The 23,269-nt window shown below is 41.6% G+C and overlaps 2 protein-coding genes across 4 annotated transcripts; one reads left to right on the forward strand and one right to left on the reverse strand.

The window, feature by feature from the left end:
* Positions 1-784: 784 nt before the first annotated feature.
* LOC118315500 (aminopeptidase N) lies at positions 785-10,810 on the reverse strand. The gene is made up of 21 exons (XM_035642823.2): positions 10,454-10,810; positions 9,024-9,327; positions 8,381-8,523; positions 8,130-8,266; positions 7,795-7,921; positions 7,343-7,497; positions 6,962-7,075; positions 6,690-6,833; positions 6,521-6,586; positions 6,235-6,300; positions 5,954-6,126; positions 5,612-5,688; positions 5,065-5,198; positions 4,895-4,950; positions 4,445-4,592; positions 4,233-4,324; positions 3,227-3,334; positions 2,966-3,133; positions 2,736-2,876; positions 2,063-2,144; positions 785-1,543 (listed from the first exon to the last, which is right to left on the reverse strand). Exons 1-21 carry the CDS (start codon positions 10,761-10,763, stop codon positions 1,388-1,390), a joined length of 2,901 nt encoding a protein of 966 aa, XP_035498716.1. The 5' UTR covers positions 10,764-10,810; the 3' UTR covers positions 785-1,387.
* A 4,089-nt stretch (positions 10,811-14,899) lies between these two features.
* Positions 14,900-21,250, forward strand: dnaaf4 (dynein axonemal assembly factor 4). 3 transcript variants are annotated; one of them, XR_004794940.2, is made up of 10 exons: positions 14,900-15,055; positions 16,520-16,711; positions 17,156-17,303; positions 17,460-17,593; positions 17,688-17,904; positions 17,975-18,117; positions 19,323-19,432; positions 19,513-19,707; positions 19,858-19,963; positions 20,067-21,250. XR_004794940.2 is itself a non-coding variant. In XM_035643311.2 (10 exons), exons 2-10 carry the CDS (start codon positions 16,589-16,591, stop codon positions 20,183-20,185), a joined length of 1,254 nt encoding a protein of 417 aa, XP_035499204.2. In that variant the 5' UTR covers positions 14,900-15,055; positions 16,520-16,588; the 3' UTR covers positions 20,186-21,250. The 3 variants fall into 3 exon arrangements, 2 of the variants coding, with proteins under 2 accessions (XP_035499204.2, XP_047189498.1); XM_035643311.2 differs by having other exon boundaries at positions 19,513-19,666; XM_047333542.1 differs by lacking the exon at positions 14,900-15,055 and having other exon boundaries at positions 16,494-16,711; positions 19,513-19,666.
* Positions 21,251-23,269: the final 2,019 nt, after the last annotated feature.

Below are 23,269 nucleotides of genomic sequence, written 5' to 3' on the forward strand. Positions count from 1 at the left end.
ACCTACCATGTAACACTGCAGTAGCTAACGTGCTAGCTAACGTGCTAGCTAACACTAGGTATGTAAACAAGCTAATATAAACTGATTTACGGTCAACTACGTTCAAAAACACTGACAATGTTGTTTTCACAATCAGTCACAGATAATAACGTGAGGCAACGATAACTAAAAACATCCTGTTAAGTCAAGTCAACGTCATGTTACGTACCTTGCCTGGCTTCGGTTGCCACGGTAGCGTGCACAGGCAGGGAGGGCTGGGAGGAGGGACCGAAGAGCAGGGGGAGGGAGGGGGAGGAGCCGAGAGGGAGCGGAGAGGGAGGAGAGAGGGAGGGGGAGGAGCAGAGAGGGAGGCGGAGGAGCATAGAGAAAGGATGGGGAGGGAGCAGAGAGGGAGGGGGAGGAGCCGAGAGGGAGGGGGAGGGAGAAGAGAGGGAGGGGGAGGAGCAGAGAGGGAGGAGGAGGAGCCGAGGGGGAGGGGGAGGGAGAAGAGAGGGAGGGGGAGGAGCAGAGAGGGAGGAGGAGGAGCCGAGGGGGAGGGGGAGGGAGAAGAGAGGGAGGGGGAGGAGCAGAGAGGGAGGGGGAGGAGCATATAGAGAGGGAGGGGGAGGGAGCAGAGAGAGAGGGGAGGAGCAAAGAGGGAGGGGGAGGGAGCAGGGGTCATTGTCCACACTTCTCTCAATCCTACCGACAGCAGCTTTAACAGTCAGCTGCCATCATCAAAAGAAAAAATGAAGTTCTTCCAAATTTTTCAGAACATTAAATGAAGGAATGTCTTCAATAACCATCCAGTTTTATCAAAGGTTATTTTATTATTGTGACAAGAAATATCTTAAACATCCAGCGTTGAAGTCACAGAATAAAAACAGCATTGCGACCTGAAGAAGTCAATATTAAATACAATGAAAACCAAAATGTGTTCATCGTGATGTTTTTTTCCCATCTGATATGAACAAAAGGCCAAAGAGGAAGCCGATTATTGTTAACACAACTTTACAAGGACGATACTCAGATTTTAGTAAAAAAAATATCAGAAAAATCTGCAACTTTGAAGAAAAGGCTTTGAATGTACAAAATAATAAATCTCTTTTTCATATTCACTAACATATAATTTTGTCGTTTCAGGGATATGTAAATAGATTCTATTCAGAAAGGTGATCTCAAAGAGTACAAAACAAACAAAACACTAACACATTGTTGCCCAAAATCTTCTCTCCTACTTTAAATATCAAAACTGAGTTCATAATTACATTTCCACTTTGATGTAATTCTACTGCTTTTCCCCAGTTTAACTTCACATTGTGCAAAAGCTCCTTTTCTTCCAAACAAGATTAACTTTGATGGGGAAAGAAAAACGGTAATGTAAATGTCGGGCGAGGACGCAGCTTCATCATGGCTTCGCTTCGTCGCCGAACCACTTCAGAACATTCTGCCTGTTCTCTGCGATCCACTTCATGTTGGCGATGGTTCTCTCGATGGACTGATCCACTGCCAGCGTGCCGGAGCCGAAACCCACCTCCGCGTTATCCGCCTTGAACTGCCTCAGCTGTGACGACAAGCAAAACGTAAAAATGAGCGTCCTGTCGGAGGGAACTGGCGATGCAGAAGTTTGACGTCAGGCAGCGACAGATAACAACACGGGGATGAGGGATGTGACGTCGACGAAATGCTCCCACTGGGTAATGAACTCATGACGACACCAGTCGTTGTTACAGATTACACTCGCCATGTCAGACACTGTACTGAGACGTGAATTTGTCATTACTAGTTTTACACATTTGGTTCACAGACATTGTGGAATCATCATCACAGACATGACAGACATCACAGACATCTCCTCTCGGCTCTGTTGACATTTTCTAACCCTCACCCATCTGAGCACCTTGGTCTTAAAATCAAGTGTGGTCAGGTATATTTTGGCGCATTGTTGGAGGGCAGCAGAAAACAACCTCATCTGAGGTCATCGTCGCAGTATGTCACTGTTATCTTAAGGGCAGATTATCAAGCTAGTAATAAAAAACACAATTTTTGATGTTAAAGCGTGAAAAGTTATGGAATGTCAAACCTGTTTAAGCTCAAAGTCAGTGGAAAAGCGTTTGGTGACTCCGTTGATGAGGTTGGAGAAGGAGAACGATCCACCGCCGTACCTGTGAGAGAAAATAAAAACCAGTCAGGAAATCCTCAAAGAAGCTAAATGACTTTAATGGTTATTCTGATAAAGCATTTACATCTGCATTTTTTTTTAATAATAAATAAAGGAACCGATCATGTAGCTACAGGAGCAGCTGTCTGAGACTGGACGTCAGTCCGTCAGCGACACATATATCATGTCGTGTGTACAATCAAAATAAAGAGGCACTAATACTAGTATTACTACATTTGAATAAGATGAATTTCCGTGTTCACCACCGGCTTAAATCAGCTGTACTGAAACTGCACTCATCATCGCTACGCTTCGGTTTACGAGGAGTCGCGACCAAAGGTCATCGGAGACAGTTTGACTTTGAGGTAGTCAACAAAAGCTCTCAGTGACAATAAAACAAGTCTATAAAATGGAGTGTAAAGATGCATCTTTTAAAATATGACCATGCTTCAGTTCAGATATGCGTTACCTAACACACCATGACTCTGCCTTCATAACAATCTTTTACATCTATTTGAATTGTCATGTGACTTTTCTCACATTTGCTCGGAATGCAGTGATGTTAGCAAGTGTAAAAGTATCGCGCTGTACTCACTGATTGAAGATGTACGACCATCGATCCCTGACAAAGTCCCACGCCAGAGACTGACCGATCACGTTGTTTGCAACGTAGACAATAGTGGAGGTGGCATCCTGCTTTCGGATCAGTTTTGGATCCAGGGTGTACTCCAGGTACCTGAGGGGGTAAAGATATTTATATGTCAATGTGTATTGGGTGAGTAGTTGGTCAGTTATGTGTCGTGATCTAGATGTCTGTGAACAGACCTGTTGAGCAGCCAGGGCTGCTTTGTGCAGGACAGGGCCGAGCGGAGTTTCTCGGCTTCACTAGCGATGCTGGCGTTCCTGAACTCAGACCAGGCGAACTCCCACTCTTTAGCGCCCCCTGCTGCGATGGCGTTGCAGTACACAGTGGAACGGAGGTTGGGGTGGATCCTGAGGAGAGACGACATCTTTAAAGTCCAGTGGACCAACGACAATGCAGATGGAAATAATACCTGTACGTTGGGATGATGTCTGTGAACTCACGGGTTGTTGTTGGTGTTCATCCATTCAGCGAACCATGTCTTGACCAGATTTTGGCATTCCTCAAGGCCCGTCCGACAGGCCAGGCTGATGGCGTTCACCTGGTTGTACCTGGAGGAAGGAGAAATGGGAAGGAGGAGCTTTAATAGGAAGGAGGACACCGTGAAAACCAGCATGGATAGGAACTAAGGAAGGAGGAAGGAGAGGGTAAAACAGGGGTGTTTGTGCAGTTCTCTGGAGGGAGAATTGAGGGATGTTTACAGGTAGACCTACACTTTCCAGCAAGATCAACAACTTTTCTATGGTTGGCTTGTAAAATGCACCATCCACCACAGTAATAAACAGGAGTCTTGTGAGCAATAGAGATGACAGAGCAGTAAAATAGAGTAACTGCAATAGGTCAAGTTAAGTATTCTTGTTAAGACTGAAAAGAAAACCACTGGCCAGCATCGAGACTAACCTCTCTCTGTTAGGTAACACCTTCTTTAAAATATGTTAACAGCCCAGTCTATTAATGTGTTGAGCTCTGTTGAGCTTCCAAAACCGGAAGAGCTGCCGCTGTAACACATACGCCAAACTCTGTTTAGAATTCTTCATATTTTAAAGGTTTCATCACTGAATACTGGAGATAAGCTCGATAAGCTTAGTCTCTGAGTCTTTTCAATTGATCAACACTTCGGCATTACTCTTGAACTTGCTGGGCCTGATTCAGGCAGTTTGGGCTGCGACCATCAGTCAGTTATACTTCAAACTTCGTACACATTCACCAAAGTTACATAGAGCAAGAGCAGGCGTTCGGGGTGAAGGTTGGGAAGGAAAGCGGTCAAGAATCATTTTAATCTCAAGAGGCATTGGGGGCAACGGGACCAAGACATGGAAAAGTGGGAGGCAAATGGTAAAATGTACCCATACTGCTATTGGACTTTGCGTTTTAACACATACAACCTAAGACAAATAAACTGTATATTAAGATTAACACTTAGATGCCGGCATATTGATGAGTACTCACTGGTCCATGTGTCCAGTAGGCACCGTTTCCCAGTTGCCAGTCATCGTCTTGTAGTGATTAAACAGAGGTGTGACTTGTTTCCTCAGATAATCCTGAAAACCAAAGTTAAGGAAATGTGATAATTCCATTAAGATCAGGATCAATAAAGCAACTCAGTTGGTTTTGCTTCTTTCTTCTTTTATGCTGTCAAGTTTGGCCTAAAGGAAGCTCACCTGCATGGGACCATAAACCTCGCTGCGGTCAAACATGAGGTAGAAGAAGTCCAGGTTGCCCAGGACCGAGTCCCAGGGCATATATTCTCTCTCTACGTTCAGGTATTTGGTCGTGCTGAGGGCCCGGACTGTCGGGATGATCTTTGCTCTTTGGGGTTACAAATATGTGAGGATTAACGCGATATCGGAATAAGTTTTATATTAACCATTCATTCATAGTTTATTTTTTCGTGTTTTCAGTTCTACCCTTTAATACGTTGGCAACATAGTTCTATATCTTTGTAGATTTACAAAACATAATGAGTCAAACTGGTGTGATTGTAATACTTGACTAAGATTATCATTGTTTTAGTTCGTTGTACAGGATGTCGCAAGTATTTATTTTATCGTTGTCTTCAGCACTGTCGTCATCTGTAGGTCACAACATGAGGTTGCATTAGCTGAATTTACCTGGCCAGGTTGAAGGCATCATCCACCAACTGAGCTCTGTTGATCACTTGAATGAGCTGGAAAAACAAGACCAATGTTACGACTTTTTAAAACAACTCAGATCAAGAGGCATGTTCATAGGAAGGCAAAGGTCAAGCATTATTTCAAATTGCCAGAGGTAAGTGTCTTACCTTATGATTGGTGCTCAGAACATTAAGCAGTTTGTCCCAGTTGGCGTCGTCATAGTTGACTCTGTAGTAACCCACAACATCGAGGTTGGCCAGCACCCAGTCATTTCCTGTTGCCTTCATTGCCTCATTTGTGACTGCAGACGACAGGGATGTCGGCGTTAGACAGTATTGTCATGTGCAAGGTCGAGGAAATATAAGATACTTAATTGATTTTATGTGTGTTTAATTATTTTTTGTCTTCTGGGGATAATTTCCTGTATTTTTTTAAAGATGGCTTAATCGTGTGTAAGTATTTTTTGTGCTTCTATTCCTTTTTTGATAGTTATAGTGAAGAACGACAGGAAATGTAGAACATGACGTCGGCGGACAGGAGTCGAACAGCAGACTCCGCTGCTAAGGGCAACTGTGCCTATGTTGTCTGTGTCCTAACCATTCGACCATCAGGTCACATCTGTTATCGAAAAATTATTTGTCTCCAATTACAACTGTAAGAAAGTGAAGTCGGGTCGATATCACTATGTTGTTGCTTGTGTCTGTCATATCATACCTTTTGTACCATTCAGCCAATAAGGTTCCTGGACAACTTCAGTCTTCATCCACTTGATTGGAACAATCCATTCGTAACTGTCGGGTAAACAAATACATTGCATTATAAAATCTATATCCAGTTTAGTTTTTGTTGTTTAATATTTTTATTTAGCCTTTTATGAACTATAAAAGTGATGGTTTATCGGTTGTATTATGCTGCATTATTTATTTTTTGTAATAACAGTGGTAAAAGTAGTGTAGTAGCATGAGCAGAAGTAGCCACAAATGGTACCATCAGTCGTATCACAAAGGAAAAGAATGACTTTCAGTGATGGACAATAAATAAAGATGGTGAACATACTTGAAGAGAGATGGAGTTGTGACTTCAGAGTCTGGATCCAGGAGAAAGTGTCGCTGGGATATAGTCCCAGCGTTGGTATCTATGGTAACCACTGGAAAGCCCATCTGCAGCACCCAGGTGTTCATGATGTCATTGACACTTGCAGGCAACCAAGTGCCATTAGCAGTAGCAGCCTGTTGTGGAAGCAAACAGCAAATATGTAAGCTGGTTCGAATGATGCGCTGGATATGCTCCCGAGTAAAACATCAGCTAAATTTTCAAATGTATGGAAGAGAACGTGCCATTTGCAAATGCTTCCACAGGTCGGTGTAGACTGCGTTCCCGAACGCAAATTCTGCCAGGTAGGTCTGTAGAGTGGGCAGAGAAAACAAAGAAATGTTATTTTTTGCTTTGCAAGGAAAGTTGTTTCTGCTCATTAGAGGACTTGATAAGAATGGTGCAATCCATTTAAACTAGAAAAATCTGAATTTAAGTTGGTTTTTCCAACTTCGAAAGTTGGAAGAAGCCTTTTCTGTCAAGATTTGTCAAGCATGAGGCACATATTGCGTGCTTCAATGAGGTACTTACCCTGAGTCCCATTTTGAAGACTTCTTCAGTTAGGAAATCCGACAACATTCTCAGGACTGATGCTCCCTGAGGACGGACAAACTCATTTTAAACGTTTTCAGAGATTCAGTGATTTTGGCAATTATGTATGTCAATGTGATATCTTGCGTGTTTGAGAGTGTGAAGTCACCTTGCTGTATGAGATGGCATCAAACAGCTCACTGATCTGCTCTGGTCTCTGGATGTCCTCTTCTTTAGAGGACAGAGGGTGAGAGGAGGTCAGGGCATCGACGGCAAACACTCTGTGGATGTCGTTGAGCACGATGAGGTCTTTCTGTTGAGGGACAAATCAGACGGCATGCTCAAAACTCCGCTGGTCGCCATCACCAGCCACCAACATTAGACTGTTTAGATTTGACTTATTAAATTACTGAGGGCATGAGGTGAGAGGGAAGTCCTTACTATATTCCAGGTGGGTTCAGCTTCGTCTGCTCCCAGGTACTCAACGTAAGACGCAAAGCCTTCATTCAGCCACAAGTCGTTCCACCACCTCAGTGTCACCAGATTACCAAACCACTTTAAGGACAGCAAAGAGAGAGAAAAACTGTCAGTGTCATGCTAAGACAATTAAAAGTAAATAAGACATGAGCAGCGGGACTGAAGAACTGACTTGGACTGGATATTCCGATGGAAACTTTGATTAAATAGTTTTCGACTTGAAGCCAAAAGCATCCAAGTATTGTTTACTTCTGTTTCAAGAGTTTATTACAATATCCCGCCAGAGTGACAACTGGACCAGACCACACTGTGAAAGGATAAGAGTTCCTAGCATTATAACCGAACCATGTGAGCCAGCTCGTGAGAGATGATGGTAGCAATCCTCTCCTTGTTGGAGTTGGAGGAGAACGCCTCATCGTAGAGCAGCGCCGTCTCTCTGTATGTGATTAGACCCCAGTTCTCCATGGCTCCAGCATTGAAGTCTGGCAGAGCGATCTGATCTGCATGGGGAAAGAGATCATTCAGGGTTGATTTACCTCTAGAGTCTCTTAAACACGCTTGTAACAACAAACAAATTAGGTTTTTGAGGATGTTTCCAAAACTGAAAGATACAAGCATCTTTGACCCCCCAAAAACCCAACATGCTATATCAGGCAATTAGTGCAAGCCTCTTAAACCTTTACTTACATTTTACAAAAATCCTTTCAAATGCTTGAAAATTGTAGCTAATTGAATTGGGATCTACTGTCAGGACAACTAGCAGACTTCTGTCTTTAAAACCGAACTTGTAGACTTACCAGATTTGGGCAGGGGGTAGCTGGAATTGTAATAATTCTCAAAGAACTTAAGGATGGGTCCAGTTTTGTTGAGGGCATATTGTCCTTGGCCAGCAGTGATAGCAGGTGTCCGGGCAAAGATACGGATCTAAATGAACAATAAAACACATCACAAGGTCTCATTATGAATGAGAGTATCATTAACATCATAAACCAGTGAACCTTCATGGTTTTAAATTTGTAATATTTCTTGCTCTTAATAGTGTAATAAAAAAGACACCATGGCATAACCTATACTGCTGAGTCTTCTGTAAATACAAAATACATTCATGAGAGAGGGACAATGTGTCAGTTACCAAGACGTCGTCAATGGTGTTGTTGATGAAGGAGAATTCGCTGACGATGAATGCCAGCAGGTAGGTGGACATTTTCTCAGTTGGCTCAAACGATGTCTGCTGCACATCCTTGCCCTCAATGATGACGTTGCTTGATTCTGTTAAGAAAAAATGGTTGGAATTAATGTTCTTATTTGATTTTACTGTCTCCCTCATACATTCAACTAGATTTGGGACTGATCCTGTCCAAACGTCGCTGTAGTGCCACTGACCTTTTTGCTCGCCGTTGGACAACGCTACAGTTCCACGGTCGTGGATCAGCGTGATATGGAAAACGGCTTTCATAGCCGGCTCGTCAAAACAGGGGAAAGCCTTCCTGGCATCGGTCGGCTGCATCTGAGTCGTAGCAACAACCCTGGCAGGAAGTAGACAAATAAATCTTTGATTTCTTTAGCCTGGATAAGCACAAAAACTGGAAGTAGGGGTTACACCTCTAGCCTAGCTCTATCAAGAATTCCTCCAAAGACTCCAAAACTGTCACATCCAGTAATTGTGTCTTGTTATAAAAAAAGAAATATTGACAAAATTGCTCATTCTAGGACCAGTCCAAGCTCGGTACTGAGGCCATTTTCTCTACCACCAACTGTTAAGCAAAGTTGCCGCATGTGGCATCTCAAAGTGAACATACGATGCACCTAAACAAAATCCAGGTGAGGTGGTGACGACCTTGACAGCTAACACGACAGAATGTGTGAATAAGACAGTTTTAGATTAGTTGAAGTTGTCTTTTTGAGTTGTGCTAAAGCTAGCACAGCTAGCACTCCTAACTCATTTGGAAAATGTCTTGTTGCTAATTGCTACTGCGAGTTTTGAAACTGTCCAGATTCACTTTTCCGACACATTGAGCTCACTTACTTTTTAACATTATTCTCCATGTACTCGCTCCTGTAGAAGCCTCCCAGGTCGTCAGCCAGCTCTCCAGTGAAACGAGTGGAGAGGTGGTACGTGTGGTCCTTCATAAGATTACCATTCAGCTGGAGGACCAGGTACTGAGTCACAGACTGGAGCCAGGAAGACTTGATGGAGGGAGCGTCGGCCTTACTGACGGCGGTGAGCATCGCATATTGGCCATTCTCAAGTTTGGTGTAGTTCAGTTTGTTGGAATGGATAAGAATCAGGTTAGTATCCTCAGCACACCGAAACTCCACACTGGACTCACCTGAAACAGCATGAAAAAACTTCACTGATGCGACCAAACCCAATGCACTTAATGATCTATATCGTTCTTTGTCACCTTGATGAGGTGTCACCAATCTTTGAGCCTAGTGACCCATTCAAAAGAAACAGTGTGAAACCTTCAGAACATGTCAGTAAATTTTCTTTGTTCTACTTGGGAAAGACTTCACGTCCTGAGGAAGTAATAAAATTCACAGGGGGAAATGGCAAACATTCGAAATGTGTCTGGGGAAGTAAATAGATTTTGCGCAGCACAAATATGCAACCTCTTGGTTGGTAATCGCTGACCTCTCCTGTCTAAAATATTGTATGCATCAAATCCCAATAAAGGTGTCTGTCATTTCTATCCAGGGCAAATTATGTATCTTCAAATTTGGGGATTTTTTATTTTTCAGAAAAGTTTCCTTCATCAGTTGAGATTATTCCCGTACTTCTTATGCAGTCACCATTTAAACTGATAACAGTGATTTCTGAAATTCGTTTTTTCCTAGGACAACAAGAATATGAAAATAATATTATATTCATTGAGTAGTATTAGTAAGTGTAAATAAGAGCCAATGTCTGAGAAGAAAATTTAAAAGAAGGTTTTTTGGGGGATGTACTGTTAATGGGGTTTACTGCACCAAATATACCAAAATGAGAAATGAGACTTCAGGTGAGAAGAGTTTCTTTGCTCAATAGACCGCAAAATGTAGTTGATCGAGAACAGTCAAGCTTAATGTGAATTCTGCTATGTTGTGTTGTCCTTTTAAAACTAGCATCTAGTGGGGCATGGTCCTTTCACAAGTGTGTATATTTGCAAAGAAAGTAAGAAACTTTATCTTAGACAATAATACTCCAATTAGCGAGTCAGGTTCAAGAGTTAGGACACAACATGATCCACATTCCTCTAAATGTCTGGTTTATACCTTCTTAAAGCTGTTACTCATTAACCTCCTCACAAACTTTATCTCCATCAATTTTTTCTTGGCTAAAAACAAAAGAAACAACTCCTGTAGGTTTTAATTCTTGCTGACCATGGACGATAGATTCAGACCTCAGGTACCAGATGAATTTAAAACTTTGCACAAAAGAAACCCAACTGGCTCCAGATGATCACAAAGGCTTACCAGTGAAGATGTAGAGTCCAGTTGTCTCATCTGGAGTCAGCCGCGGCCACAGGGTGACGTTATAGTGGTTCGGCACCAGACTCTTGGGAAGTCGGTACTTGTCCCAGGGTTCGTTGGATGGTGCAGGCGTCGTAACGGGGGGTTTGGGCGTCGATCCTCCTCCATCCGTTGGTGAGACTTCATTGTCGTTGTTTTTAGCCTTTTCCTGTGAGTAGACAACGGACAGGGCAATGATAGTCGCCAGCGCCCCTGCACCCGCGATGATGGCCACTACCCCAACAGCTTTGCTGATGTAGAAACCTTTCCCCATGTTGTCTGCTTGTATCAGAGTCCTACACTGAGGGCATGCACGGGTGGAAGGTGGAACTTTATATGTAAGCACGGGCAGCATCTTCCCTCCCATTCACTGAGACATGTGATACATTAACAGGTTGCAAATACCCTGTCACCTGGTGGAGAGAACAATGGCTCTTTCACAGAAAGAGGTGAACAATGAATGTTTAACTGAATGTAGAAGATCTTACATTTTAATCCAGAATACACTTGATTTTCTGCATTTTGCCACTGATATATTTGATATGTGAACCTTTGTAACCTTTGATGGGATGCTCGTGTAAATTAGACCCCACACATGACACAACTTTCAAACCGTTTCTTTATAATATTGCGAGGTTTCAACCTCACTATGTAAAGTGCTTAGAGGTAAAGTTTGTTGTGATTTGGGGCAATAAAATTGAATTGAATTGAATCTCAGTCATTCGCTTTCTTGCCTTGAGTTAGATGAATAGATAGATAGAAACTGTAAATAGATTCATAGATCCACAGATCCATAGATAGATGGATTCATATAATTTTTTTTTATTGTTTTGCTGATAAAAAATTATTCTGTCAAGATGGTGGAAAGGTTTTTGCATTAAATATAACTAAGTGCAACTGTAACTCTTTGGTTCTGTTGGCTAAACAGATTACAAATACAATGGTTTAACAAAGAAAATCACAATGTCAAAAATATTCCGAATATCTGAGGCATCGTTAGGTGAAGGTGCAGCTGCCTATCGCAAAAATGTGAAACACATGGTGACTTTATGCTCTAATCAAACTTATGACCAGCTGGTGCAACAGATGGTTACTGTAATCTATCAGAAATACAAAAATCGGCCACAACAGTAAAACCAGTTTCCTCCGTTTTAATGTTTTGTATCATCAATGTAAAATGTACAATGTACAATGTCATTAATGTTTCCTTTGAATTTATAAGCTCTAAATTCTCATCCCAGTGAAATGACTTCATGAATCTGTATCTACTGAAGAAGTGAATATTGAAATAGTGCATTGCATGATTTTTTTTATTAATCCATATTCCTTACAAAGCAAATGATAACAATAATGTGGCTGCTTCTGATTCTCCACGTGACCTTCGGGTCATTTACCTTGTGTTGTGTTCTGTGGTTACATTTTAACAGAGGGGCAGTTTTACTGTAATCCCGCCACTTCACGGACACAGGTTTTATGGCGGCACAGCTATATAGCACAGTCGTTACGAGGGAAAGAAGTTATGACAGAGGAAATACATTTGGAGCACTTTAACCCCTCTGCTCGCTGCAGCTCTCTATCGCTACATTAACCCTCTGCGTTTCCTCTCGGATGGAATCACAGTGCGAAACTTTTAAAATGTTGTTTCCTACTTTTACTGCAACGGACAGTGGATGATGTTGGACGTAACGTATGACAATCTCAGCCTGTTGTCAAACTCTTTGACTTTCTTATAAAAAAATAATAGAATATAACAGAAAGAATTTAAGATGATTCAATAACAGTTTAAAGGTTCACCCGAGTCTGCTTGTCCTCGTCTTTTATTACACTGATACCGACTCACAGAATTCGCTCATCATCGTGTTGTTCAACAACAGGTTCCGAACACATGGGGAATTATCTGCGAGCAAACGTGACAGTTTGCCCTGCGTTCATCAGGTCATCAGATAATATCATCCTCACACCTGCGTCCGTTTGTTGGATTGTTTGTCAGTAATGTTACGCAAAAACCATTTCAAACGAAACTTGGTGGTAAAATTCTGGTGCGGATGCAGATCTTTATCTATAAAAGTGCAACATGGGGCATTTTTTTTAACATTTTCGTAAATTTTTCAGCGAAAAATGCACAGATCTGGATTTTCCACTTTTTGAACATGATCTATTAAAATACAGAACGATCATGCGGTTTCATACCATGGTCACGGACATATCCGCCAAATACATATTTTGGATTTACAACAAATCAAATAAGATAAATTATAAAAAAGCTCAAGCCTCAATTTAAAACAGTGTTGTGCTTATTTTTACCAGGTAACAAGGATTACAATATAAATGTTAAATAAAAAATAATAACTGAAGACAACCATATAACTCACAATATATATAAATGAAAAAGTATTATAAATTTCAGTTTGTATTTTTATATTTTAGCTACAGTTTTTTTGCTTAGTCTTATTTCTTCAGTTATAGAAAAATAGTTCCAGTCTCATTTATATATTTTATATGTTTTCTTCTGTATCAGACAAACTTATTGTGCATATTAGAAATAAGATTATTTGTGCTTGCACACTATGAAGATTTGAATTAATTTCGTCTCAATTGCAAACCAATCAAAGCCCCAAACAAGACCCAACAACAAGACCCAAAAAGTCTCATCACGTTTGTTGAGAAGCATTTTCCATAAATTCAGGTTGACTCCCTGTAGATGTCATCATCCCATTCATTCAGTCAAAGATTTACTAACGCCTCCACCTTGACAGCTGACAATGACAGTGATGAAAATCCTTTTGCCAGCTGCCACGTGCTGTAAAGCACAATGGTTAAAGATTGATCCCACATGATTCAAAGAGGCCTCGGAGACAGACCGTGATGTTTAAAGTCTATCCGTGAACAACATGTCCCAAACTCCAGAGTGATATAAGTTACAGATAAAGAATTCGCTGGAGAAGAATCCAGTAAACGAGCGAAGAATAAAGAGATGTTACAACATTAAGTCTATAAAATATCACCTTGGCTATTCTGGTGCTATCGTTGGCCTTGTGTTTATCTCCGTTTTATTTTGATGAAATTACTGGTGACTTTGATTGTCAGGTCAAAGGGACAAAACATGAAAGAGTTTATTGACTGTGCAGAGTCTGTGATCGAGGGATTTTTGGAAAAATGACACTTGGTCAGTTGTTAAGGATATAAGACTGAAATTACTCTCCGTGCACTCGCTTCTTATATTTTTTGACATTTTGTTGTCTGTTGTGAGACTGACTGATCTACCTACCAATACCTACCTACCAATACCTACCTACCTACCTACCTATCGATACCTACCTACCTACCTATCGATACCTACCTGAAAACCTAAACCTAAATTGACTCTTTTATCTCTTTAAACATCGAAAACATTTTCGATGCAAATAAAATTAATTTAGCATATTCAGCATTTACAAAACCTAGCATTGGTTATGTTTATTGCAATTTTAAAATTAAGTTATCCTTGACAATGTAAGTATAATGTAATTACACATTACCAAATATAATCTGGTCTGATTTTAACTACTTATTTTTTGTCATAATCTTACGTAATTCAAATTACACGTAATCCTATTTTTTTATTTCTTTATTACCTCCGCCAAGAGGGTTCTGTTTCCGCCTGTTTGTTTGTTTGTTTGCCAGCAGGAATACGTTAAAACTACAGAACAGATTTCTACTAAACTTGGTGGAAGGATGGAACATGGGCCAAGAAAGCACCCAGAATAATTTGCCTCAGCATTCACACTTAATAATTAGAAAGGAGTCAATGCTGCTGCTGAACTAGATCGCTGACTTGAATTGGGATGAAGAAACTGAAGGAATATGAAGTGTTGGGAAAAGTGGGAAATGTCCAATTAGTATGAATTTGATTTCAACGTTGAATTAAACTCCATGTGTGAATGATGTGGACCATTTTGAAAGTTCGAATGAAGTTTTTAGCTAAAGTATGAATGATGAGAAACATGAAAAATTGTTTGGAAAAATAAATCCTGTCAGGTTGCGTGTGCGCAGCCGCAGTGGAAGGCAGAGGTGAGTTGTGACGTGTTAATGTACATGAATAAAAAGGTCGTTTTTTTAAGGAACGAGTCCTTTCAAATTCCTTTTTTAAAAACTGTACTCTTTACTCCTAATCGAGTAGATTTTTTTGAGCGAGTAATCTACTTTTTACTCAACTACATTTGCCATAATACAAGATGGAGTCTGGGCATTCGAGTCTTCTTTCTTTAGCCCCGAATAGTTCTGAGTCACTAAAGAAGTCGGTAGTGCTGTAATTTTGTGTGTTCATTGAACGCAACGGAGGAAAGAAGCAATCAGAGAGGGAGTAACATGGATCACGTGTGGAAAACACTCGCGTCTTATTGGCTGACAGGTTTCCGGTGCGTCTCTCTCTCTGCGAGCTTGGGGTTGCTATGCCAACGCTAGCTACATGTAGCCTAGCTCAACACAGTGAAACATGGACGTAAAGATGAGTTTAAAATAAAGAGAGTTCTTTTACAGGTAAAAAACTAAAGGATTGAGGCGGAAGCAGCGACAAAGGACAACAAGGTGCGTTAATGTTTTAATGTCCGTGAGTTCCAAGTTAAGTAAAGTTATAATACAGTTAACGTACTTTGCATTGCGCCACCATTTGCAATGGCTGAGTCGTGTCTCCCCGGAACTAGTCTCTCTCTTTGGGAGATTTATTTATCATTTTTATTTGAATATTATTTAAAGTTGTGGCTCCGAAGAACGAATGAGAGTCGAAGTGAGAGGACTCACTCACCGCAGACGTTGTTTTGAGTTGCGTGTGTATACTAGGTATTACGGTAAACAGCTGTAATAAGTGATTTCACAATAAAAATAAACGTTCCTCAAATTTATAGAAATACAGAGTAACATTTTTTTTTTAAATCTATAGATATGAAGCTATGGACACAACTGAGAGTCGGAAATAAAGATGTGAATATATATATTTATTTATTTATTCATTCATATATATATATATATATATGTGTGTGACATTTTTTTGAGGGCTTTAATTTAGAAATGAAAATGTCACATATATATGACATTTATTTGAGGGCTTAATTTTGAAATTCCACATCACACTTTTTATTTATTTATTATTTTACATCTTACATGTGCAATCTGGGAAATGTGCAATTATGGACAATCATTACTTGCACAACCACCATTTAAATTCTATCTGCACTTTTATGCTCAGTCAACAGAGACATTTTATTCATATACCTCTATTGATATAATTTTATACGTGTTCTTTTTTTACTTACTGGTTTTTTTAAGTGACGTATGTTTGCTATGTGTGGGAAAAGTTTTAAACATTTCATTGTACAGTTTTACATGTGCTAATGACAATAAAAGGCTTCTATTCGATTCTATTATATATATATATATAATATATATTATTGTTATTGTCAACATTAAATTCAGATTAGAATTAAAAGGCAACTTCCTGTTTCCACAGACCAGTTCCACTTCAGTCTGTCAGTAGACCAACTCCCAGTGTCACTCGGACACTTTCAGGACATTCTGTTGTGGAACTTCAAAATTAAAAGCCCTTGAAAATGCCATATATATGACACATCGTCATCATAGAATTCAGATTAGAATTAAAATATTTCAAACATTCTGTCCATTCAGTTCAATGGAGCAAACATCGCAAAAAAGCAAAACTTGAATATTTCGGAAAGTATGACAGTTATGAAAAAGTTGAATACGAGCCGGATAGTACTAATTGAGCTGAAACTTTTTGATGTTAGAATGAAGTTATAGGTTTAAAAATATGGAAGGAGAAAAAAAAATGGGATGAACATTTTTGGGAGAATAACATATTGATGTCATCCCCGTTGATGCAATGATCAAAGGCACACACACTCTCCCGTGACCTGTGATGTCATCGCACATAACAGGAAGTGAATCCTCTCAGAATCCCAGTTTCTGGTGAAGCAGTATTTCTGAATCCCTCTGAGTGATTTGTGTTCGTATTGGTCGCAAATCTCTTAATTTCAGATTTTCTCCGACAACCTCGAAGGCAGCGCATTACCTCTCTGGTCGCCATAGCAACAAGACGCCAGAACGATGCCGCTGCTGGTGACCGACTACTCGTGGACTCAGACGGACACGACGGTTTACATCCACGTTCCTCTGAAGGGAGCCAGAGCTGGAGCAGTGGACGTCCTCTCGACGGACGAATACATCAAGGTAAACCAGAAGATTCATCCATCCATCCATCGTCTACCGCTTTATCCATTAAGGGTCAATGGGGGGCGGGGGGGACATTGGGCGAGAGTTCACCCTGGACAGGTCTCCAGCCTATCACAGGGCCACATACAGAGACAAACAACCATTCACTCTCACATTCACACCTACGGTCAATCTAGAGTCTCCAATGAATCTGACCCCATTCTGCATGTCTCTGGACTGTGGGAGGAAGACGGAGAACCTGGAGAGAACCCACGCATACACGGGGAGAACATGCAAACTGCACACAGAAAGGCCCTGGTTGGTTTGAACCGGGACTCGAACCCAGAACCTTCTTGCTGTGAGGCGAAAGTGCTAACGACTACACCTCCGTGCAGCCCCGGTAGAAGAAGATGAAAAGGATAAATGGAGAATAAAAAGTTTTCCCTTGTCTTTTCCGCGCAGGTGCATTATCCTCCATACCTGTTCGAGGCCTTCCTGCTCGAACCCGTCGACGATGAAAGAAGCTCGGCGAAGGTCGGGAACGGAGTCGCAGTCGTCAGTCTGACGAAGAGAAGCAACAACGTTTGGAAGCATCTGATGATAACAACAAGTGAGAGCGTCCAGTGGATCACGTGGACATTTTCACTGAACACTGAGCCCAGTCATCTTCCTTTTTGTTTTTTATTTTACCATGTCAATGTGACGATGAATGGGTGACTGAGGAAGTCCATGTTTTATGATGACTTCTGTATTACTGTGCTTTCAGGCGATAAAGATAAAAAGAAGGAGATCAGAGAAAGAGCCCTGTTGAAATATCAGGAAAAGCTTTCGTCCGAGTCCAGATCCAAGGCCGAGAAACGGCAGGCGGAGAAAAAATACGCCCTGGAGACAATGATGAAGGTAACGTACTCGGTGACTCATAGTCTGCTCATCGAATTGAATTCTGAAATCTAGAAGGACGTTATATGTGTGGTTTTGTTTTGCTCAATCTCAGCTCGAACAGGAGGAAAGAGAGAACATCCAGAGGACGAAGGACGCCGAGCGAGAGAGAACCACGGCCGAGCTGGAGGCGTGGCAGCTCAGACAGAAACAAAAGGCAGAGGAGGAAGACGAAGTTCGACTCCGCCGCCGGAAGGACAATCAGAGCAAAATTAAAGTCGTGACGGAGAAGAGAGGAAATGTCGGTTCGGATGGAACCAATGTCCCACGAGGTTTGTAGTTTCCCGTGTGCTCAAATTTCCTGTTTCTGGTAATAAACATAAACACATTCCTTGTGTTCAGATCAACGAGGCAGCGAAGCGAACAGCAAGAAGAACCAAGCGGACCTTCCCGCTCCGAGACGCACCGGGAACATTCCAGTCACGTTCACCCCGAGAGTTTTCCCGACGGCCCTCAGGGAGTCCAGAGTGCCAGAGGAGGAAGAGGTGCGTCGTCGTTAGTTTTCTCGTTGTTGGACTAGGGCTAGCACTAACCCTACCCTAGAATTTAAAGACCCCTCCAGTCACGTTTTAAAGCATATAAAAATAACCTGCTATGTCTAATACTATATTTAACATTGTTTACGAGAAAAAAAGTTTTTAAAAAACTCTGAAATGTGTCTGAAACCATCCACTCTCTCTCCCTCACTGAAGTATTCAGAGAATATGAATATTCATGATATGCAAAACACGCAGGACCTGCCCACTAAAGCTGCTCGCACTAGATTGGCCGGTGTAGGAATGTGCGCAACAAGATGGATAGAGGCAACATCGGAGAGATTCAGCCAAACTTTCCCCAACTGCTAATGCTAACGCTAACTGTCCGCTGACACACCTGCTGTCCTCTCGTGGATGCTAACTGTTCACGCTAACGCTAATGCTAACTGTCTGCTGACACCTGCCGTCCTCTCGTGGATGCTAATGCTAACGCTAACTGTCTGCTGACACACCTGCCACCCTCTCGTGGATGCTAATGCTAACGCTAACTGTCTGCTGACACACCTGCCGTCCTCTCGTGGATGCTAGGTGTTCAGGCTAACGCTAACTGCCTGCTGACACACCTGTCGTCCTCTCGTGGATGCTAACTGCTAACGCTAACTGTTTGCTGACACACCTGCCGTCCTCTTGTGGATGCTAACTGCTAATGCTAACGCTAACTGCCAGCTGACACACCTGCCGTCCTGGCATTGATGCCAACAAATCTATCTTGAACAGGATTTGTTTAAATTTCGAATTGCAGAGAAGTGAAACACAGAAATCTCCTCCTGTTAGAGGACAGACCTTTTTTGAGTGGAGGGAGATGTTCTCACGAGGTGTCGTTGCTGTGGGACTCTGAGAAGATCGACACTGACCACTGGGAATCAACCCAGGAGGATGAAAACTCTGTTGGATGGAAACAGTTTGGCTTCGAACCGTCCTCTCAGCTGACGGGACAGATTCTGAGGCCAAGTGGCATCGGCCCCCGTGATGAATCTATTAATCCCCCATCAAGGTCCTGGCACAGATTCTGTAGTTTTCTTTGTCTGTAAGCAGAGAAACGGTCCGCTGCACTCAGAGAAGAAGAAGGAAATGTTATCTCAAGCTTCAATGCATCAAACGCTTCAAACTTTTCAATTCTGAGTTTGCAACTTTTTGCTTTTCTCACCGACCAGTGGCTCAGAAAACAAGCCGAGGCCAGACGTGCCGTGAACGCAGATGTCGACGAGCTGGAGGACCTGAAGGAGGAGGACAGGAACCCCGACTGGCTGAAGGGGAAAGGAGAGTGAGTGAAATCTCCCAAAACGTTTTTTACAGTGTTGGTGTTTTGTCTGTTTCTCTGAATCACCGACTCGACTCTTCCAGTAAATGTTTCGCGGCCGGCGACTTCCTGAGCGCGGTGAACGCCTACAACCTGGCGATCAGGCTCAACAGGCGGACGCCGGCTCTGTATTCCAACCGGGCCGCGTGTCACCTGAAGCTGAGGAACCTTCACAAGGCCATCGAGGATTCCTCTCAGGTCCGCTTCACAACCGCCTGTTCTCCACCACCACCACAAACGTATGAAGACTGTCACTGTGCTCGTCGGGGTCTTTACTACCTACATTTAAATCCCACCACCACATCAGGAAGGTCATTAGGTCAGAGAGATGTGAATGACGCCGACAGTTTGAAAAGCTTCTTCACAGCTGCTCACGTTTCCCCCCGCAGGCTCTGGATCTGTTGACTCCACCGGTCGCCGCCAACGCCGCCGCCAGAGCCCGAGCCCACGTCCGCCGAGGATCCGCGTTCTGCCAGCTGCAGCTCTACGCTGAAGGTGTGTTTGATGTGGTACAGTTATTATACAGACTCGCTGCAGCGCGCGTGTGTCTCTGCTCTCTGCCGTCAGCCGATCGGTGTGCGACTTGTTTTTCTCTCAGGACTTCAGGATTATCAAGCCGCTCTGAAGATCGAGCCTCACGACGCCGCGCTGCAGGAGGACGAACGGACGATACGAAGCGTCATTCAAGGAACTGCAGCCGACGCAGAGACGCAGTGAGAGACACACGGATACATTACTGTACATATTATATAGACGTATATACGGATGCTTATTGGGTTTTTTTGTAACTTGTCTGTTACCCACTGGTTTTAATAAATGATAACAGAACTAAAAGGTGAAAGTGTTCCGCGCACCAGGAAGCTCCCGATAAATTATTTAATACGAGGCCACGTTTCGATCTGCAAGATTTTTTCCTCAGGCGGATTCAAGTCGACTCAAATCAATATCACCTGCTGCTCAGGAAACAGCACGAGGAGAGAGAACAGATACAGCAGAAACTCATAGATAATTAAAAAATATATATATATAACAATATTTAAAAATATATATATATATATATATATTTAATCATCAATGAATCCACAGACAAATGAAACAGAGACGAGAATCTGTGAACAGGCGTAAAATTCTCGTATCTGATCAGATTCCTGAAGACAAAAACGAGAAAGAAATCAAATGAATTATAAGAAAGAAGAAAAATATATATTTGCATATTTAAATAAAAGTAAGGTAATAGTGCTACAGTATTACAACATTGTACAGAAATGAAAGAGACTTCCTCAAGTACAATAAAAAAAATCTCTGATTAGAAAAAACGATTCAAAAAGGCAAATAAATTTTGATAAATCTGAAAGGTGAATATCAGGAACTATGGGATCAGATATTATCCCTGCAGGTTTCATAACTGTAAATGTGACAGTGAGTCACTGGAGAATATGATGAAGAATTATTTCCATCAGTATGAGCAGAGCGCCCTCGTGTGGTCAAACGTTACACCTCCTGAAATCTGCTTCTTCAAGAATCAGTGTGAACATGTATTCAGTTATTATAAAAATAAAAGGAAGAAAACTTAAAATAAAATGTTTCGGGCCACAGGATTGGTTTAGGTTCATGAAGACGAATGAACATTTTAAAATAAGAGGTGATCATTTATTAAATTTGTAATTTAAAAAAACTGGTCTGGTCAGCTAATTTAACTATTGTTTATTCAATTTAATAAATATATACTTTTTTAACTTTACTGTTTGTGTCTTTGGGATAAATAAACGTATTTCTTATTTATTACTGTTTTTGAAGTACAGTTGTGTTTTTAGTTTTTATCGTCCAGAAACAGGAAACAGTTTTATCGTCTCAGATCATCTATGAATTTTTTTCGAATCACAAAATTCAACTCTAGAGTTTTGTAGCGCGTTGGTTTCTGGCTGAATGGATTTGCAAACGGACGCTTGTCTTTTGTGAACACGGACTCTGTGTTTCTGACTGTGCCTCGAATCTGAAGTGCAAATTGAGGTCAACCGATCTGACCCCACCGCGGTGTCAAGACCTGGCGCCGCTGGCCGGGTCATGGGAAGGATGATGATTCTGGAAGAAGAAGAAGAAGAAGAAGAAAAAATGGTGGTTCGGTGCTTTATCACGACGGAGTTTTAGGGGCCACGTCGAGGGAACAAACAAAAGTGAGATTTCGAGAATTAAGTCATAATATTATGAGAGTAAAGTCATAATTCGTGAGCGCTGGCATCATCTTACTCTGGTGTGGTGTCGACCAGACAGGAACGTTAACGTCATGTCATCAATGTTACATTTTTATTAAACACTCTTTGCTCGTTGACCTCGACCGAAGCTTCACAAAGTTTCTCCACGTTCCTCATTTTAACACACGGGACTGATCTTCTGACATTCCTCCACTAAATAAACATCATAGATTTACGACTTTAATCTCATAATATTCTGACTTTTTTTTTCTTGTAATATTTAGAATTTATTCCCGTAAAATTTTGACTTTATTCTCATAATATTCAGACTTTTTTTTTCTTGTAATATTTAGAATTTATTCCCATAAAATGTTGACTTTATTCTCATAATATTTGGACTTCATTCTTGTAAATATACAACTTTAATCTCATAATATTATGACTTTATTCTTGTAGATTTACGACTTTATCTTCAAAATATTTTGACTTTATTCTTCGTAAAATTATGGCTTTATTCTCAGAATATTTCGACCATCTTCCCATAAATTTAAGATTTTATTCTCATAATATTACGACATTATTCTCGTAAAATTACGACTTTATCCTCAAAATATTTCAAATTATTCTCGTAATATTTTGGCTTTTTTCTCGTGAATGGACGATTTTACTCTCAAAATATTTTGACTTTCTTCTCGTATATTTATGACTTTATCCTCAAAGTCTCCGGCTTCTTTTCCCCCCCTGTGGCCCCTGATTCTGTGTCGTACTTCATCCCCTCCAGGCAGCTCAGTTATTAGTTTCTGACACCATGTCCAAAGCTTTGTGGAATTCCTTCAACGTGACATAATACAGACTCATGCGTCCACAGAACCAAAGTCTCTCGGCTTTAAAAACGTCGCGGGTCCACAGAGAAGAAGAGATTTGATGTGAGGAGATCAGAGCCGGCTCCTGTGCGACGGTGAAGTGGCACTTGAGGACGTCGACCACACACCCGGCCCTCTGTCCGCCGACACAATCCAAATCTGTGGACGCCCCTGCAACGACACGACTCTCTTCTCCTTCTCCTTCTGTCAATTTTCTTTTTTTCTTTCTTTCTTTTCTAATCTCCTCATCAAATGTGCCAAAAGCTTCGGGGAAGAATTGCACATGGATCCAATCCGGCGTGGGGAGAATGGGGATCATTAAGAGGCTTTGATTGGCGGCGGAGCTGCTTTGTGGCCCCGAGCGGTTTCGAGTGAGCGATTGTCGCTGAATGACTTCGTCTCTGAAGCGTCTGAAAGGAAACACAAAGTCGGCCGACGAGCGGGGGAACGCCGAAGTGTTATCACTAAAGATTAAACACGAGTGCTTTGGAAACGGAGCGACATGGACGTTGCAGACACAAGTTCCTGTCGGGGGGAAATGAAACACTGGATGACTTAACTATTCACTTTGAGAGGTTCTGTGGCAAAAAACAATTGACATTATTTAAAAGAACCTGTGGCACAATCCGACAGGAGAAGCATCGTTTCTCTAGATAAGATGTAGATAGTGTTGCAAACCGACTACTTCAATGTATGACGTCATTTTTTAGACTTTACAGTGACATCGTGATGACGTCATTCCTACT

This window comes from Scophthalmus maximus, chromosome 7 (genome assembly GCF_022379125.1).
Source record: "Scophthalmus maximus strain ysfricsl-2021 chromosome 7, ASM2237912v1, whole genome shotgun sequence".
Taxonomy (NCBI): domain Eukaryota; kingdom Metazoa; phylum Chordata; class Actinopteri; order Pleuronectiformes; family Scophthalmidae; genus Scophthalmus; species Scophthalmus maximus.